The sequence below is a fragment of the Cynocephalus volans genome, chromosome 1, assembly GCF_027409185.1.
Source record: "Cynocephalus volans isolate mCynVol1 chromosome 1, mCynVol1.pri, whole genome shotgun sequence".
Classification (NCBI taxonomy): domain Eukaryota; kingdom Metazoa; phylum Chordata; class Mammalia; order Dermoptera; family Cynocephalidae; genus Cynocephalus; species Cynocephalus volans.
The window spans coordinates 249,590,347-249,610,132 of record NC_084460.1 but is presented as its reverse complement, the minus strand read 5'-3'; the positions used below and the strand labels follow the sequence as shown (position 1 = coordinate 249,610,132).

The 19,786-nt window shown below is 36.5% G+C and overlaps 1 protein-coding gene across 4 annotated transcripts in view; it reads right to left on the bottom strand.

Moving 5' to 3' along the window:
- DNAJC10 (DnaJ heat shock protein family (Hsp40) member C10) overlaps positions 1–17,857 on the bottom strand; it is a 52,283-nt gene extending 34,426 nt beyond the window's left edge. For 3 of the 4 annotated variants that reach the window (XM_063091856.1, XM_063091873.1, XM_063091865.1), the window contains exons 1-8: positions 17,462–17,857; positions 15,652–16,001; positions 8,520–8,682; positions 6,905–6,955; positions 3,181–3,263; positions 2,809–2,940; positions 2,144–2,237; positions 950–1,027 (exon numbers count right to left, since the gene is read on the bottom strand). In XM_063091856.1, the coding sequence (XP_062947926.1) occupies positions 950–1,027; positions 2,144–2,237; positions 2,809–2,940; positions 3,181–3,263; positions 6,905–6,955; positions 8,520–8,682; positions 15,652–15,855 (805 nt within the window). In that variant the 5' untranslated portion in view covers positions 15,856–16,001; positions 17,462–17,857. Of the gene's footprint in view, positions 1–949; positions 1,028–2,143; positions 2,238–2,808; positions 2,941–3,180; positions 3,264–6,904; positions 6,956–8,519; positions 8,683–15,651; positions 16,002–16,900; positions 16,937–17,461 lie in introns of those variants that run through there. The other variant, XM_063091862.1, reaches the window with a different exon arrangement.
- Between the last annotated feature and the right edge of the window lie 1,929 nt (positions 17,858–19,786).

The following is a 19,786-nucleotide window of genomic DNA, read 5'->3' as shown; positions in this document are numbered from 1 at the left end:
ATGAAAATCTGTAAATATAAACAGTAGGATACAATGAAATGAGATTTAGAAGAAAGGGAACTATGTAGCATCACAGAGCCTACAAAGATAGGTAAAGGCAATTTACCTGGGGTGAAAAGTAAAAGAATGTCAGAACGCTTAAAAACTTTTGTTCATGTGTGGATGGAAAGAAATCTGGGCGTGAGGCCAACTGAGACAAAACTCCTTGGTGGTAGACTAAGTTTAAGGCTGAATTTTGCTGCAAGGTAGTATCTTCCTTACATAGTCCTTAAGAAGATGGGGTGAGTGGTTGATTCTAGTTATGAGCCAATACCTTCTTAATGCAGCAGCATAAAGGCTGAGAGGTGAAGAATGTGGAAAAGACCACATGGGATTAAACATATGAAAATATATTAACTTTGTAATATTGGGATCAATTTTTAACCAAACTCATTATTTGAATACAGTCTACAGTTTGTGATTTGGTATGTAGAGTACTGAATTTTCAACTTAATTTCCTGAGGAAAAGGTTTCTAGAAATGGGAAGCTGTAATCTTCAAATACATAATTTTATTAAGTAAATGTATACATTTTTTATATATATGAGGTAAAGTCCATATTTCCAAAAAATTATTATTTTGGGAGGGGTTACAGCTGTCAGGAACTAATTATTTTTGCAATCTGTCAAATACATCTGTAGCTACCTGAAGGTACAATTTATCATGAGTATAATTAAGCTGAAAAACTTATCCACCAAACATAAAAGATATATATAAAAATTAATAATGTGATAGCCTCTTCTGTGTAAAATAATGAAAGGGTAATATTCATTAAGTAAAAATTTCTAATCTTGGGTATAAATTATAGTTTTAAGTACAAAATAATCAATTACAGTAGCATATTTAAAACTGTCACCTGAGATTTAAATGTCGTGATCTCTTCATCATAACAAAATAACAAATAAAATTACCTCCTCCTTTGGAACAAAAAGTGATCAGCCAGCCAATACCAGCAGCAAAAGCAGTTTGTATGGCATTAACAAAATTTCCTTAAAAGAAAATAAAGCAAATTTCTCATCACCTATTACATGATAATGGAAAGACTTCTTAATGATTTTTCTTTCTAATCTTACTCTCTTCCAATCCACTCTGAGTATTAGCAAGTTATCTTCCTAAAAATCCTCTTGAGCATGTCAAATTCCTTCACGGTCTCTCCAATTGTTTCATCACATAAAATCTAAATTCATTATTTCATAAGAAAAAACTCAAATTAGCAAGTAGGGCCTTGTGATTGGAGCTTTGTCTACCTATTCAGCCAGCCATATTTCTCCCCATACCACTCTACCCTATAATGCATCTTTTTGTCAGATTTATGAAGTATTGCCAGTTCCCAAAATATACAGTGCTCTCTTAAAGCTTCCTATTCATTTTCATGACAGATTGGGCATGATATCTTTCAAGAAATATTTTCTAACCCTTCCTTCTTTTCTTCAACGGGGTTGGTTTTTATATCTTTTATACTTCCCTAAGTTTACCTCCATCATAATAGTTACTACATTGCATTTTAATTGTTTACTAATACCTTCCTCACTAAAATAATGAAGTCATTGATGGCACAGATTATATATTTTATTACTGCAGCCCTAGTATTTAAGTTTCTGATACATAACTGGTATTAAGTGAATGAAATGAGCATCCCTTTAGCTGCAAATACTATCATTTCATGAATAACTCAAAGTATTTAATCTGTCTAAAGTCACTTGATGAATTAAAAGCCTAAGATTAGAGGAGTTTTTAAACTTTAAAATTAAACTGGACAGGCATCAATTTAATGATTGATGTAGTATATGTATGAAAGCAATAAAACACTTGCATTACTGAACATTTAGTTGCACTCTGAAAGATGCCTTTTCACCTAGCCCCATCTCATATCCATTTCCCACATCTTAATTATTTTAGTTTCTGTACAAATATAAGTAGTTTGTTAAATGCCTACTTTTCAACAGAGATCAGAGGAAATTACACAATTCTCTTTTAAGAAGCATGGAAATGATACTTTAAAATTTCAATATTATGACCAAAATGTTAATATTGCCATTGAAAATCTTAAAATACCAATTTCAAAGTATCCTTTAAAATCAAGTAAATTAAGAAAATAAAATTACCTGTCCAAAGTTCTGTCACTGTGCTTTTTACATGCTGCATGGCAAAACTCACTAAACTTTCCTTTGATCTGTCTCCGTGATATTTCACTGCGGCCTATTGATTTTTATAAAAAGAGAAATATCTTTTATGTTTTCTTTTTTAAAACTCACTAAAAGTAATACCAAATACTTTTGACCTTACATTGTTTTGAATAATGCAGTAAGTTCTGTCTCTCAACAGTACAGTTAATTTCCAAATGATACCCTGAGAATCTTGATAGTACAGATTCTATGGAAGACACTTTAATAATACTACTTATAATAGTTGTAGTTTGTTTCATCAACAAAAACTTGGGGAAAAAAGGGATATCAGAGCTTTATATTCAATGAGCCAATACCTGTAAAACACATCGTAAACTACGAAATACAATATGGATACTGGATAAATTATGTTAACACAGAAACTGACACGGGCAAACATTTAATTCTGAATCAAAGTCAAAGTTATGGCATCCAAAAGTATTCATAAAATAACCCAAAATGTGTATTATTGGAGCCTAATTAGATGGCACGTAAGAAACACTTAAAAACTGCAACATTCTACAAATTCACATACTGTATTTTCTCTACTATTTCACTTGTTATAAAGTTCCACAAATCTAAAAAAAGCTAACTGTATCCCTTACCATTCCAGATCTAAAAATGAAGAGGCTGGGATAACTGTTGACTCCTTTCATTCGGCAAAGCATTCTATCATCGCCACAGTTAACAGCTCCAATTCGAAGTAATCCGTCTACTTCTTTAGCAAAATCTCTCCACTATGAGAGGAAAAAAAATGTTTTTCTCTGATAAGACATTTTTCTTCTGAACACACTTCAACCTATACATTCTTCAAGGAGATAATTTTTAACAAATAAAAATATAGATATGTGAAAGTATTTAATAATTATTTATGACAGTTATATGTAATTACTACTAATAGAAAAAATCCCAACATATTTTTAAAAAAAGGAAAAAAGGCAAAAATAACAAATCAATTAGAAATAAATAATACATACTGTGGGAGCTAATTCATGGCAGTGTGAACATCCTGGGGAGTAAAAGTTTACAAACCACAGTTCTCCAGAATTAACAGCAGCATCTAAAAGTAAATAAAATAAAATAGAAACAACTTAGAATTATTTACTAAGGTTCACACACATTTTAATTAAAAAACTTTTTGTTGAGATCAGAATGGAAAGAATACAGCTAGTCATAAATCTTTCATACTGCTTTTATTTTATGTACATTTTTTCTACAAAAAGAAAAATATTAAAAGAAAACATTATTTCCAAAGTTTTCAATTATTACCAACAATATCATTAAAAAAAACAGGAAGAATAAGAGGCAGCCTGGAACTGCGAGATACATATGGCCATGAAGCTGTAAAAAGAGGTGAAATGAGAAAAGCACCACCAAACTTCACATCAGAGTTTGTGTGGATTAGAGAAATAAAGAAAAGAAACAGTGAGAGTGACTGAGATTTAAGGTCTTCTATCTGTAGCATAGGTTAAGTATGTATTTAAGTCAATTCTGACAATTACTTCAAATTCTGGAAGAATCAAATGAGAGACCTATACAATATATTAATGACTCTGGGGATTAAATTTAATCTTTGCTCTAAATAAGAAATTTACTTTGAAAGTCAGGTTGCTTGAAAAGCATAAGATCAAGGTCTGTTAAAAGTGTACAACATTAATACCTATTTGCTAAGCTAATAGATGTGAACACCACATAATGTCTAGCCAACAGTACATTTACCTTATAATCTGTAAGATGACCTCATGAAAGTAAACAAACTTTATTCATTTTAAAATTTTAACATTGTAAGGATGTGCTCTGACATTCAAGATAAAAAGGTGAAGGCAATTTGCTTTTTGTTACAGTTTCCATATAATCCCCCATCAAAATCAGTTAGTAATTTTTAAATAAAATTTTCACAAATTATAGTAAGACATCAAAGCATGCCTACTACTCTAAATATGTGCAACTGAATTAGGTTAATTAGAAATGTGCTAGACAATGTTCACCTACATTTCAATTACAAGACAGATTCCTGGAAAAACAAGTTAATCTGTACGTTACAGGCAAAATGTGTAATTTAAGATTTTATCAGCTATTCTTTGGCAATGTTTAGAAAATCTGACAAAAAGATCACTCTACTAGGTGGTCACAATTGATATGCTGGCTGAGACCCCCCAATGGTACAAATTTAGGTAAAAATCTTAATAGAATTAATGCAAACTTTAGTAGAAAAAGGGAATACCTTACTAGCTACAAACAAGACTCAAAGACTTAAAAATATGATGTAAAACAAATCTGAATGGCATTTAATTTGCCACAAAACTTTGTTTACTGTGAAAATGTCTCCTATCTTGGTACTGTTTTCACAGAGCACTTTGAACATGTTTGCCCAATTCCCTCCAATTGTTGGGTAATAAAAATAAGATTAAAATATTTTAATACCGTATTATCACAGCTCAATGGGATATTTTTGCATAACTCAGTGATCCAGAATAAAGTGACTATATTTCACAATGCAATTTTCTACTTCTAAACTACACAATTACAGCTAATATCTATTAATATCAATACAACTACAGCTAATAGCTTCTGTTAGCACAGAAAAATGTGAGAAAAGGCAGAAGTGTCTTGAGTTCCTCTGTCTTGAGCTGTCTTTAAAAGGATGCCTGTATTATGGGGTACTATTTGAAATGACTATTTTACATGTTGAGATGTTCTCTGCTTTGCAAATATTATCTAAAACTTGTTTATAATGACTTACTACTGTACTGTAGCATACAAAAAGATACACTATGTTTAGTGGAAAGGATAAGAATATTTTTAAGACTTTGAAAGTAAAATTTATCAATCTCATTTTCTCTTCTGTACTACAGCTGAACATTCTGGAGTTCCACTCATGATGAAAATGGACTATGTAATTTGGACTAATTTTCCTGCTATGAACAACTGGAAAACTGGGCAGAACATAAAAGACCTCTGTTGAAAGCATCAGAGTTACCAATGCAGTGAAGCACTACGTGGCCAAAGTATAGAAGGAGATGGAAATCAGACAGCTAATGTTTGCCACTTCTTGAAGAAATAGCTGACAAGCAAGAAACTGAACAGAGCTTTCAATAAGATTCACGAGTCTGCAGAGCACATCCAAGGAAGGGTTCTGTAAATAAAAAACTGGAAAATGACCAGTCTTCTCAAGTTCCAAAGCTCAGCTTCTGAATCATTTCACTCTATTTAGATAAACCTGATTTGAGATTGTTAGTGACCCTAGCCAGAAGAAAATATAATTCGTCATTGGAGGAAGTGAACATATATAACATTAAAATAACTCTATCTTTCAGGATCATCTTGTATTAACCTATTAATACAAATAGTACAAGAGGCCTTCAAAAAGTTCATGGAAAGACTCATATTATCTTTTAATAGTAATAAGAGATCAGATGGAATGGCAAATATGTATTAAACCTATCAAAATTAGCTAATTATCTCTGGATTACCTCTAAAATTTTTTGACTGCGATTTATCTTAAACTACCATTTGGAGTTTATATGAACTATTAACAGTTCTCGGTCTTTTCTGCATAGTGATATATCTAAAAAGTTTCAACCCATATGCAATATAATTATTGTCAGTAAAGTCTCATTCTAGGTGGACTCATGGATTAGTCAGCTTGCAGGTTTTGTTCATTTCCTCTGATTATATCTGTAATTACAGTGTTTTTTGCCTCACTGGTCCACTAAACACTCAGTGGTATAGGAGATGGGAGACAATAACAACCACACAGGAAAAGCTATGCAGTAAAGTTATGATTCTACCAGTTTATAATATGGGTACTTTTTCTAACAACAATGCAAATGAATCAAATTTTCTTGTGTTTCCTTTGTAGGGAAGATATATTTTCTATTCACTTAGAACTTGTTCAAATGTTCACATACAAGACTTAACAAAGTAATGTATTGAATTGCTATTTCATATGCCTGAGCTCACCAACATCATGTAGAAAATAATAAAATGCAATCTTTGCTTAGAAGAAATGAACTGTACAAAATCAAGTGACTAATAAATCTTTTATAATTATATATGAGAAACATTATATAAATATGTATATTTTTGCAAGTGGCACACTATTTCAGTTTTCTAAATTAAATGAGATTTTAATAGGGCAAAATAAAACTGAAATTTGATTTGAGGTACAATTTACTGCTCTGAAATAGAAAAGGAAGAATAAACCTATTTATCACTATAAAAATGATGAAAGTATAAGAATATAATCCAGCATTTATAATTTTCTAAAATGCAATGAAAAATGCAGCAGAACTGTGTTTTTAATATCCATTTTCATGTAAGTCACAGTTCAAATTAAATGTGCTTCTAAAATAACCACATAGTTCTCCAAATTATGAAATCAAAAAGCTCTGAAATTGGAAGTTTTTTCAAGTTTATAGCAAGCTCACTTGGCATCCAAACCTGATCTAAACTGATATGGGCTATGTATTATTATTACTTTGTTTATTTGATATACATACTTACACATTTCACTGAAGAAATAGTAATGCTTTTATTACAGTACACTGCTTCACATTCTATTATTAACATTATTTAATTTATAGCATAGATATTACCTTTCTGAAATCATTTATAAATTCTAAACACATTTGTACTGAAGAGTTTTAGATGAGATTGGACTTGCACTAGTTTTAGAAAATCATATGCTCACAAACTTACCAAATTCTCTTCTTTCCAATGTTATGATTTCAGGATCATCATCGTAAATACCTAATTTTAAAAGTGCATAAAAATTATAAAATTAAAACTTTACCACAAAATAAATTGTCACACAAAAATGGATTCTCACTCTTGTTTTAATCATCAAAAAAATCAGATCACTATACTAAATCTCAAACTTAAAGAATATACAAAAAACTAAGAGAAAAACCAAAAGTATACTTTTGGTGATATATTTAAAGGGTCATCTAAAGACATTAGTTTCTTGATATAGATTGTCATAGGTGTATATGTGCGAGTGTTACTAATATTCACATAATTTCATCTCAGATAATTTTTTCTATGATTTTTAACATTTTATTTAAAAATAATTACAGACTCACAGGAAGTTGCAAAAATAGTAGACTATCATATAACCTTCACCCAGTTTCCCTTAATGGTGATACATTATACAGTTAAGTACAATATCACAACCAGGAAATTCAGAGTGGTACATAACAGTTTAACTGTAAACCTCATTCAATTTTCAGATTATATGGTTTTTAATAAGTGGCATCACTTTAAAATATTTTCTACTGCTAAAAATCTTATTATTAGTATATTTACAAAGGTAAAGACAGACATTTAGTAAATACTCACATAAATTTTATTAACCATAATAATTAAAACCAATGTGAGAAAATTTCTCACTACTATGTAAAATATCCAAATAATATTAACAATGGATATAGACCAGGGGTGAGTAAACTTTTTCTGTAAAGTCTATGAGTAAATATTTTAGGCTTTGTGGGATATATGGTTTCTGTTATAACTATTCAATTCTGCCCTTGAAGTGTGAAAGAAGTCACACACAATATATAAAAAATGAGCATAACTGTATTTCAGTAAAACTATTCACAAAAGCAGGTAAGAAGTCAGATTTGGCCTGTGAAATGTAGTTTGTCAACACCTGATATAAACTATCAAGCTAAAGGGAAATATACTTGAAAATACTATGCTGAAAAAAAAAATCGGTGGAGAAGCATACCCTAGAGATACAAATTTAAAATGTTTTATTTAGTTTAATATAAAAGCATACTTCAGTTCTTAGCCTGCATGTGTGGCTAATTATGTCCAGGAGAAACACTGGTTATATGTTTACTTTCCCTCCCCCTTGATTCCTTTGTTTTCTCCCTCTGCTCTTGCATTTTTGTTTCTCATTCCTGCAACATTTTAAACCATTCATTATCAATAAGGGTTCCAAATGAGAAGGATGGCATTTCTACTGAAGCGACCGCTATTAAACTTAAAGCAAAATTTAGCTTTTCTTGGAAAACAGGATGCTCTAAAAATACTGAAAGTTTCAATATTTAACAACTTCTAATGCAAATACATGTATTTTTTTTTACATAGCAATCCTTATTTTAAGACTATTTAACAAGATTGGACCAATACATCTGCGTATCTGTACAGATAATCTCTGTATACCACTGACTTTCCTCTTGAATTCCACTCTCATGGTAAATTAAAAAAAGCTAAAGTGACACATATTAAATACATAAGCTAAGAGGGGAAACAAAATTAACTTTTCTTTTACTCAGATAAAAAACAATTCCATATTAATATATCACCTTACCAAAATCATAACGATAATAGTTCCAGCTTTCATACTGGCTTCCTTGATTATCTTCAAGTCCCTTTTCTCCATATTTGTCATACTTTTTCCGTAGATCTTCATCTTTGAGTACTTCATATGCTCTATTTATTTTTAAAAAATCACCATGTGCATTTGGGTTATTCTGTTAAAAAATATTAGATATAATACAGTGTACTTCAGATACAAAATCCAAGTCTCTTCAGAACCTATATGTAGACTTAATCCACAGATTTCTGGGAGACTAGATACCAACATAAGGAGGAGTACAGTGTGACTTAAGTTATCATGGGTTGAAATAAAGAAGTATTAAGTTATCATGGGTTGAAATAAAGAAGTATTTTCTAAGGAACTACAATCTTCAAAAATAGAATAAGAAAAGTAATAGAAATAAGAATCAAGGGAGTTTTCAAGATGGCGGCGGCTATGGCGGCTGGCGCGGAGTAGCTGAGGTGGAAAAGGTGGCCACTGGGCCTCAGGCAGCCGGGAAACTTGTGGACCTTCCTCTCGCCATCTCTTAAGGGAGGACTGCTGCTGCTGGCCGGTCGTGGGGGGTGACCGCCACTTTACCCCCGGCAGGAAAGGCTGCCTCATTTACAGGCAACAGCTTTGAAGTGTGGAGCAGGAAAAGAACTGTTTCTTAGCTGCAAAAGCGAGTCTCGAAACAGGGAACGAGGCGCCAGGGCTGCTGTGGATGCAGACAGGATCCCGGAGGCCGGGGCCGCGCTGAAGGCGGCCAGCTGCCCTATTCAGGATTCGAGGTTTCAGGCCGGCATTAAAGAAGTTTCCTGGGAGCGGCTGAGCCACACCGCGACTGAACAGCCCGAGGCGGCAGCGGCCAAGAACTGGGAAAGGCGGCAAACCAGACACAGAGCGAGCACACGACCTGGCACAGCACTGTGAGTGATCCCTGGCACAACTCTGTTCGGGGGGTGGATGCCCACGCGGCTCCCGCCTGCACCACCAGGCCACTCACCGCCCCGGTGCTGCCTCCATTTTCCCAGGTGCAGGCAGCTCTGTCCTGCTCCGCCATCACTGAGCCCTCCCACTTGCTTGGCCTGGCGCGGGGCTTTCCGGAGCCTGCAGACCGGCCTCCGCTCCCACTCCCTCCGCGGTTCTCTGGCGGGGCTGGTGGCGTGGGGCGTCCCCGGCCAGTCTTGGGAGGGCAAGGAAGTACGGGCGGGCCGACTGTCACTCCACCACACCCTGGACTCCGGCCCCAGGTAAACTCCCTGTTACTGTGAGGCAGATACCATCTCTGCGGCCACCAGTTTGGAAAAAAGCCTAACGAATTTCTGGTTGGGAATAGTGTGGTAGGAGAGTTCCCAGGTCCGCTTGAACCTGCTGGAGAGCTGGCTGCAGGTGGGCACTAGAATCGGTTTGTACTGGGGGGATACAAAGGTGAACAAGACCCGAAAAAGATCTACATAGTGCTACAAAGGCACCCAGAGAGACCGGTCGTCTGTGCCTAGCAGAAACCTGGTAGACTTCCTGGGCGAGGCGGTGCCGAGCAGGGTCTTGAAGGCCCAGCTGATAGACGAGGGGTGCAGAAGACACGCCCCAGCCCAGCACAGTGCGCACAGAGTGGGGAGACGTGCGGCCAGGGAGGCGGAGACTCAACAGAAACCACACACCCGGTGGGGTCGCCACTGCACGATCTAACAGCCTGGGCCAGAGCACACGGAACAGGGAGAAGTCCTGCACAGGAAGTGAAAGCTCAACAGAGATCACACACCCTGTGGTACGTGATCCAGCAGCCCAGCAGAGTCCAAGCTGACCAGAAAGGTGGCTCCCCGGAGAAGCCCAAGACCCGAGGCAACCACACACACAAGGCACTAGAGGCCAACAGAGCAGTCACGGAGGGAGCCATACGAAATTGGCAACCACAGCAACATCCTAGTTAGTCATTAGTCTCAAACCGGTGGACTGTGAAACCCCCTGCCACAATGAATAAACACCAAAAAAAAGATACCAGAAATACAAAAAATCATGAAAGTACACCAAAAGTTAATAAATCTCAAACTCTAGATCCTATAGAACAAGAAGCCCTTGAAATAACTGATAAGGAATTTCGAGTGATAATTCTAAGGAAACTGAATGAGATGCAAGAAAACTCAGCTAGACATCATGATGAAATGAGGAAAAGTATACAGGATCTGAAAGAAGAAATGTACAAGGAAATCAATGTCCTGAAAAAAAATGTAGCAGAACTTGCTGAACTGAAGAAGTTATTCAACGAAATAAAAAACACAACGGAGAGTTTAACCAGCAGGCTTGTCGAAGTTGAAGAGAGAACCTCTGAACTTGAAGATGGGCTGTTTGAAATAACACAAGCAGACAAAAAGAAAGAAAAAAGAATCAAGGACATGGAAGAAAATCTGAGAGAGATATCAGACAACCACAAGCGCTCAAATATCCGAGTCATGGGTATTCCAGAAGGGGAGGAAAATGGAGATTCCATTGAAAACATATTCAACAAAATAGTGGCAGAAAACTTCCCAGGTATAGGAAAAATCACAGATCTTCAGATCCAGGAAGCTCAACGATCTCCAAACGTATTCAACCCAAAAAGACCTTCTCCAAGACATGTCATAGTCAAATTGGCAAAACTCAGAGACAAAGAGAGAATCTTAAAAGCTGCAAGAGAGAAGCGTCAAATCACCTATAAGGGAGCCCCAATCAGGTTAACATCAGACTTTTCATCACAAACCCTAAAAGCTAGAAAGGAATGGGATGATATTTTCAAAATACTAAAAGACAAAGATTGCCAGCCAAGAATACTCTACCCTGCAAGGCTATCCTTCCGAAATGAGGGGCAAATAGTATATTTCTCAGACAAACATGTGGGAGTTCACTACCACATGACCACCCTTACAAGAAATCCTCAAGGGAGTACTGGGTTTGGTTCCTGAAAAATAACTACCACTGCCATAAAAACCCAAGAAAAATCTAAACCCGCTAGTGTAATAAAAATGGCATTCATGAAGAGAAAACAAGCTAACAAAAGCACTATCTACAACCTAAGGAACCAACAAACACAGAAAACAAACAGTAAATCAGAAAGCAAGGAACAAAAGACACCTAAGACAACCAAACAACCAATAAAATGCTAGGAATAAATCAACACCTTTCAATAACAACTCTTAATGTAAAAGGTTTAAATTCCCTAATCAAAAGACACAGACTGGCTGACTGGATCAAAAAGCAGGACCCAACTATATGCTGCCTACAAGAGACCCACCTCACCCATAAAGATTCACACAGACTAAGAGTGAAAGGATGGAAAAAGATTTACCATGCAAACAGAAAAGAAAAACGAGCTGGAGTAGCTATTCTTACATCTGACAAAATAGACTTTAAACTAAAAACCATAAAAAGAGACAATGAGGGACACTACTTAATGATAAAAGGAATGATCCATCAAGAAGACATAACAATCATAAATATGTACGCACCCAATGTTGGAGCAGCCAGATTTATAAAACAAACTCTATTAGACCTAAAGAAGGAAATAGACACTAATACCATAATAGCAGGGGACCTGAACACTCCACTGTCAATATTAGACAGATCATCTAGGCAAAGAATCAGTAGAGAAACACAAGATCTAAACAAGACTCTAGACCAATTGGAATTGGCAGATATCTACAGAACATTCCACCCAACAACCTCAGAATATTCATTCTTCTCATCAGCACATGGATCATTCTCCAGGATAGATCACATATTAGGTCACAAATCAAGTCTCAATAAATTCAAAAAAATTGGAATTATCCCATGTATCTTCTCAGACCACAATGGATTAAAACTAGAAATTAATAACAAACAAAACTCTGGAAACTATACAAACACATGGAAATTAAACAGCATTCTACTTAATGACATATGGGTCCAAGAAGACATCAAGCAGGAAATCAAAAAATTTCTTGAAACTAATGAAAACAATGATACATCATACCAAAACCTGTGGGATACTGCAAAAGCAGTATTGAGGGGAAAATTTATTGCATTAAACGCTCACTTCAGAAGAATAGAAAGATGGCAAGTGAACAACCTAACACTTCACCTTAAAGAACTAGAAAAACAAGAACAATCCAAACCTAAAGTTAGCAGACGGAAAGAAATCCTTAAGATCAGAGCAGAACTGAATGAAATTGAAAACCAAAAACAATTCAAAAGATCAACGAATCAAAAAGTTGGTTTTTTGAAAAGATAAATAAAATTGACAAACCATTAGCATGGCTAACAAAAAAGAGAGAAGACTCAAATAACAAAAATTAGAAATGAAAAAGGCGATATTACAACTGATTCATCTGAAATACAAGGAATCATTCGAGACTACTATAAACAACTATACGCCAACAAATTTGAAAATCTGGAGGAAATGGATAAATTTCTGGACACACACAAGCTCCCAAAACTGAACCGTGAAGACGTAGAAAATTTGAACAGACCAATAACAATAAAGGAGATTGAAGCTGTTATCAGAAGGCTCCCAACAAAGAAAAGCCCAGGACCAGATGGATTCACAGCAGAATTTTACCAAACATTCAAAGAGGACTTGACACCGATTCTTTACAAACTATTCCAAAAGATTGAAACGGACGCAAATCTCCCAAACTCATTCTATGAAGCAAACATCATCCTGATACCAAAACCAGGTAAAGATATAACCAAAAAAGAAAACTACAGGCCAATATGCTTGATGAATATAGATGCAAAAATCCTCACTAAAATACTAGCAAACAGAATACAGCAACACATATGTAAAATTATTCACCACGATCAAGTGGGATTCATCCCAGGGATGCAAGGTTGGTTCAACATATGCAAATCAAGAAATGTGATACACCATATTAATAAACTCAAACACAAGGACCATATGATCATATCTATAGATGCTGAAAAAGCATTTGATAAAGTTCAGCACTCATTCATGACAAAGACCCTCTATAAGTTAGGTATAGAGGGAAAGTATCTCAACATAATTAAAGCCATATATGAGAAACCCACTGCCAATATCATCCTGAATGGGGAAAAGCTGAAAGCTTTTCCTTTAAGAACAGGCACTAGACAAGGATGCCCACTCTCACCACTCCTATTCAACATAGTGTTGGAAGTACTAGCCAGAGCAATCAGAGAAGAGAAGGAAATAAAGGGCATCCAGATTGGAAAAGATGAAGTTAAACTGTCCCTGTTTGCAGATGACATGATCCTATATATCGAACAGCCTAAAACCTCTACAAAAAAACTGTTGGAATTGATAAATGATTTTAGCACAGTAGCAGGATACAAAATCAACACACAAAAATCAGTAGCATTTCTTTTCTCCAATAGTGAACATGGAGAACGAGAAATCAAGAAAGCCTGCCCATTTACAATAGCCACCAAAAAAATAAAATACTTAGGAATTGAGTTAACCAAGGAGGTGAAAAATCTCTATAATGAGAACTTCAAACCACTGCTGAGAGAAATTAGAGAGGATACAAGAAGAGGGAAAGATATCCCATGCTCTTGGATTGGAAGAATCAACATAGTGAAAATGTCCATACTACCCAAAGTGATATACAAATTCAATGCGATCCCCATCAAAATTCCAAAGACATTTTTCTCAGAAATGGAAAAAACTATCCAGACATTTATATGGAACAATAAAAGACCACGCATAGCCAAAGCAATGCTGAGCAATAAAAATAAAGCTGGAGGCATACCACTACCTGACTTTAAGCTATACTACAAAGCTATAATAACCAAAACCACAATTATTTGAAGTTGATACAACAAGCAAACAGAAAGGTCATTGTTGGGGGGGCGGGGGGGAGGGAGAAGGGAGGGAGGTTTTGGTGATGGGGAGCAATAATCAGCCATAATGTATATCGACAAAATAAAATTAAAAAAAATAAATAAATAAGTGGTCTATGATTAAAACAAACAACTATATCAACAACAACAACAACAACAACAACAAAAAAGAATCAACTCTTCAAAAAGTATACAGCTGTGGTCATGCAATGTAAGTCATTCCTTTAAGAAATGCAGCAGAGAAAAGACTAATAATACCCCTCTGAAACTCTTTATTAGTTAAATACGTGCTACTCTTAAAACAATTACAAATAAGTAAATTTGTAGGTTATTTTTCTATCTGAGGCAAAACCAACATACTAACTAAAAAAAAGTATGTGCCTCAATATCGGAGTATAGTAATAATTCAAAATTGGATTGGAAATGTTCTTCCTTTGTCATTGTTTCATAGAACTGGCTTTTAAAGGATGGAATGCAAAAGGTCCACCATCTTTTACATGTAAACTTAGAAATCATACTCTGAAATTTTAAAGAAAAATTGAAAAAAAAAATCCTAAATATAATAGAATGTATATTTCAGGGAAAGATAACAAGCCAACAAAAGTTTTAAAGAAATATTGTTTCTATTGCTCAGCTTTATGCAATCGAAATAATTCTATTTTAAAATTTCTGCCTAGAAAAGAGAAAATTGTAACTTAACCTTATTTTTCTCCTTATTAATGATGAGAGTCAAATCTCATTAAGAATTAATTAGATAAATGATAAAAATACCATAAAAACCAAAACTAATAGAGTTTTGAAAGATTACATTATTGGATACATAATCAAATATTTATGGTCAGAATTATATTTGGCTTCTCTTTTAAATTTATAATACTTTCTAACAGGTCTGTGGACTTGGGCATGGAAGAAAACAGAGTTTTCAGAGTTAAGGTGTGCTGTTATTAGCTATAATTGCCATTTTTAGCAAGACATACCCTATGAGTTCTAAAGAAATATTTTCTGCCACTGTTTTAAAATACTTGATCTTAATCTACTTTACTAAGAATACCACTTCATAGACATTATTGTTAAGATCTGTAATAGAACTGTTGGAAATTAGTTTACAATTAAGAGAGTACTGACATTCCTTCACACTATTATAAACTAGAAAATTTTGCTCCTTCTGAGTTTAGCATAACAGTTGAATTATAATTTTTGACGTGTGATTGTTTTAGGCATTTTGAACACTTATTTAAAAATAATTTAAATAAATATTGGAACATACTAAAATACAATAATCAGACATTTTTAAAAACAAATTTTAACCTACCGGGTTTTTATCAGGATGTAACTTCAATGCCAATTTCTTGAAAGCTTGTCTTATTTCTCTACTGCTTGCAGTTTTGGATACTCCAAGTAAACTGTAAAAATCCTGATCTGTGCCCACCAAAATGGCCATATATACTATTAGAAAACAGAAAATGATCTTTTTCAAGTCTCTTATACAGTCATCTTTATTTAAGCAGACTCCCATCCTCTTTCTTATACAAGTTCTGATTTAAGTGAACATTAAGATACACTGCTCGTTCCAGTTGATGTCATGTGCAAATTTGAGAACTTCTGTCCACATTACTTCAAGGGTGAATCAATCCTCACAAAACTGTCTCCAAAAATGTTAATCTAAAGAGAGGAGATCAGGCAGTTAAAATACATCTCAAACTAAACAGCCATAACATAATTTATTTATCAAATAACATGGTCAGCAATACAACCTCCATTAAATGGCAAATCAGTGTGGATGCCCTAAACTATATTCTTTGGGGTCCCCTTCACTGCTCCCACATACAGATAGCCAGATGACTGAAACAGCAGAAAAAAGGCAGTAAGTGGTAGGTGCTAGCTAGAACACTTAAACACACACACGTACACACTCAGCAATTTACACAATGAGAAGAAACCTTTGATGAGCACAAGGATGAAAATAAGCTACACTTCCTTCCCCTTTCTACCCAGCTTTAAGCACTGTCTTCATAACACCTCTTCCTTTTTGGCTACTACTTTTCCCCTTTAAGGGTGTCTGTTTTTCATTTTAATCAAATTTCGCTTGTAGGAAATGTCCTTTGCGGGGACTAGAAAGAAGCACAAAGTCCTTCCAAAGGCTCTGTACTTTTCATATAATCCTTCCAAAAACATCAGTGAATTATATAGTTATAATAGACAACTTACATGGCAGGCCATCTTTTTCCCTGAGTGTTCTCAGAAGGTGCTTAATTTAAGTAGAGATTATTTTATAAAAATAGCAGAATAATTACTGCAAGTTAGTGTAATCTTATTGTAAAGTTTATATTTGGTATAAACAGAAATAGAAAAAACAGAAAAGAACAAGGGATTCGTAGTTATTTGGTTATGCTATTTGGTCATTACCTTTGCAGGGTAAAAATAATCTTAATATCACATTTAAACTTATGTACTTTAGTTCCAAATATCTCATAATGCGTTGAAAAATAAATCTTCCTAGCATCCTGTTTCTTCTTTCTTCGTTTAATCCTAAATATCTATTTAAAAATTTTTGTTCTTACCTGTGAACGGTCTTTGGCTCATTTCTAATCCCTCCTTTTCATCCCACAAAAATACACCTTTGTAAATATACTGATGGAGACGAACAAACATCCAGACTACAAAACAACCATCAGAGAAAAGGAGAATACATTCGCAATCGCCACTTTGGGATAAGGTCTTCTTTGCCTAGGGGTTGCTGTCGGTCAGCGTGGGTGTGGCTGAAGTGCCCTGGGCCCGAGCCGCGGGACAGGTGGATGCCAAGTGGACGCCGCAGGTAAAGGCACTGCGAACGCCCTCACGCTTGCCATCACCCCTGGGTGGGACGGGGGGACAGGGCCGTCAAGTTGCCGGTGTCTGGTCTCAGGTCGGACTAGGGGAGAAGGGAGCCTGAGAAAGAGGCTAACATAAGAAACTGGAACAAGAGGTGGGGCAGAGGAAGGGTGGTGCAGGTAACTGGGAGAAAGACGGGGCAAGAACACAAGACACCGGTCGTAGAAGCGGAGGGGAGGGGAGGCTCCAGCGCCCAGGCATTTCATTTTTCCCCTCCCGGAGGGCCCAGGCTGCCTCCGGCCCGTGCCCACCTCGGTGTCGCGAGGTCGCCTCCAGCAGCTACTCCCCCATCCTCAGTCCCCGACGGCGGACCACGCCCGGCCGAGCCACGCTGTGCGTGCGGGAGGGAAGCACGCACTCTCGACCGCCGGGCCGCCGCGCTCCGGACGGGGGAGGACGAGCCGAACCGGCAGCTACGCGCGGCCGGCTCCGGTCGGCTCCTCACGCGCCGGTCTCCACGGCGAGCCGGGGCGGGGCCTGGCGCGGGGTGTTGTGGGAAAGGCGTGGAGGGCACGGCCGGCGGGACCAGCACGGGCGCGGCGGCGGCGGCGGCCGGGTGGGGAAGGCGGTGTAGGTTTAGGTTGACGTGGCCACCAGCGCGGGATCCGGCTCCAACCCGGAGATCCGGGACACGCAGTGACTCCGCAGCCCGCGCCCCCACACTAAGGCGGGCGGCCCGCAAGACTGAGTTCAGGAAGCCCGCCCCTTCCTGGTCCCGTTGCCGGGGTGACGGGGAAACCCAGGGGGCGGGTTTGGGTGTGCGAGTTGCTTGCAACCACGTTCTTAAAGGGAACGTAGGGTTGTAGGGGATTTGTCTGGTTGGAGGGTGGGTGAGGCCGCAAGGGAAAATTTGGTGGAAAAGAGCTTGCCTGAAGTGACATTGATGGCAGAGTCAGCTTAGGTGACTGAAGACGCAATAGGAAACTTGGAAGTTATCAAAATATTTACCATTTTGTGTGAGTGTATCAACAAACATTTGAGCATTCTGCAGTATTTCTTGGCTTCTGAGTCATCCAAGCTAGAAATTGGGGAGTTATGCATACTCCTGTCTCTCATGTTTACATCTGAGTGATATGGTACCTTCAAAAACCTTCATTTTTGACCCCTTAGTAATATAACAATTGAAGTAACTACGTTTACAACCGTCAAACGTGGAAACATCATGATGAAGATGAGGATACCTGCTTATGACATCAATCCTAACATGAAATTAGTTGTAATTGGTAATAATTTCATGGATAGTAAAGCACATGTCTGCTTATAAAAACTTGATGACTATATAGGATTCATGGCTAAACTAAAATGCATTGTAGGAAAGAAGAGGAAGTGAAATGATCAAAAGCAGAAATATTAGAAGCAGCCCCATATAACGGTAGTGAATATGAACTGGTCTAAGCACACATATATTGAGTTATTTTGTCCTCCTAATAATCTCATAAGACAGTGGCTATTATTGTACCCATTTCACAGTTAAAGAAACTGAGGCAAATATGTTATAGAGCTAGGATTCACACCTACGCAACCTGGCTCTGGAGACTATGATATTAATCATTATGTTACAGTGTAAGCCAGCAAAATCCTCAGAATAAATTGAAAAGCAAAACAGAAAAGTGGAGAATTAAGCAGGGACCAGATCACAGGGGATTTTTAATGCTGTGATGAAGACACAGACTTTATCTTTTAGGTGATGAGGAAGCTTTTCAAAGCTTTTAAGTAAAGGGCTGAGGTTGTATTTTAGATCATCTGGCAGCTATTGGAGAGAGGATACAAAAGGGACAAGACTGGAGAAAGGATGAACAGTTAGGAGAATGTTAGAGAAATAAGGTAAATGTGGCAAGTAATGGTGACTGGCTGGAGAGAGGAGATAAAGGAGAGGAAAGATTTAGCATTAAGTTCTGATTTGGGTGGCTGAGTACCACCCACTGAATGAAGATCTGTTTAGGAAAAAGATAAAACGTTCTGATTTGAACATATCTAGTTCCAGTTTCCTAGATTATGTCCAAGTGAAGATATCCAGCATAAAACTCTTGGGAAATGTCTATACTGGAGAAAAAGTTAGGAAATCATCAACTAATCTGTGGTGGTTGGACCCACCAGAAAGAATGAGATCACGCAGAGAAACTACAGAATAAGAAAAACTGTGGACTGAGGATAAAATCTTGGGGAACTCTAATATCAGGACATTAAGTGAAGTAAGCCAGACACAGTAAGACATATACCACATGACTTATATGTGGAATCTAAGAAAAAAAAAGTTAATATTATAGAAGCAGAATATAGAACAGTAGTTACCAGAGCCTGGGAAGGAGAAGAGGAGGGAATAAGGAGAGGCTGGCCAATGGGCACAAAATTACAGTTAGGAGGAGTGGTGATAGATAGATATGATAATTAATTCAACTGTGGTAATCAGTATACAATGTATATGTATATCAAATCATGCTGTTTACCTTGAACATATACAAATTTTATTTGCCAATTAAATATCTTAAAATAAGAAAGTAAAAGGTAAAATATAGAATTTGGTGATCAATTGGTCATGGTAGGGAAGAGAAAGATGTTTGAAGACATACCTCTAC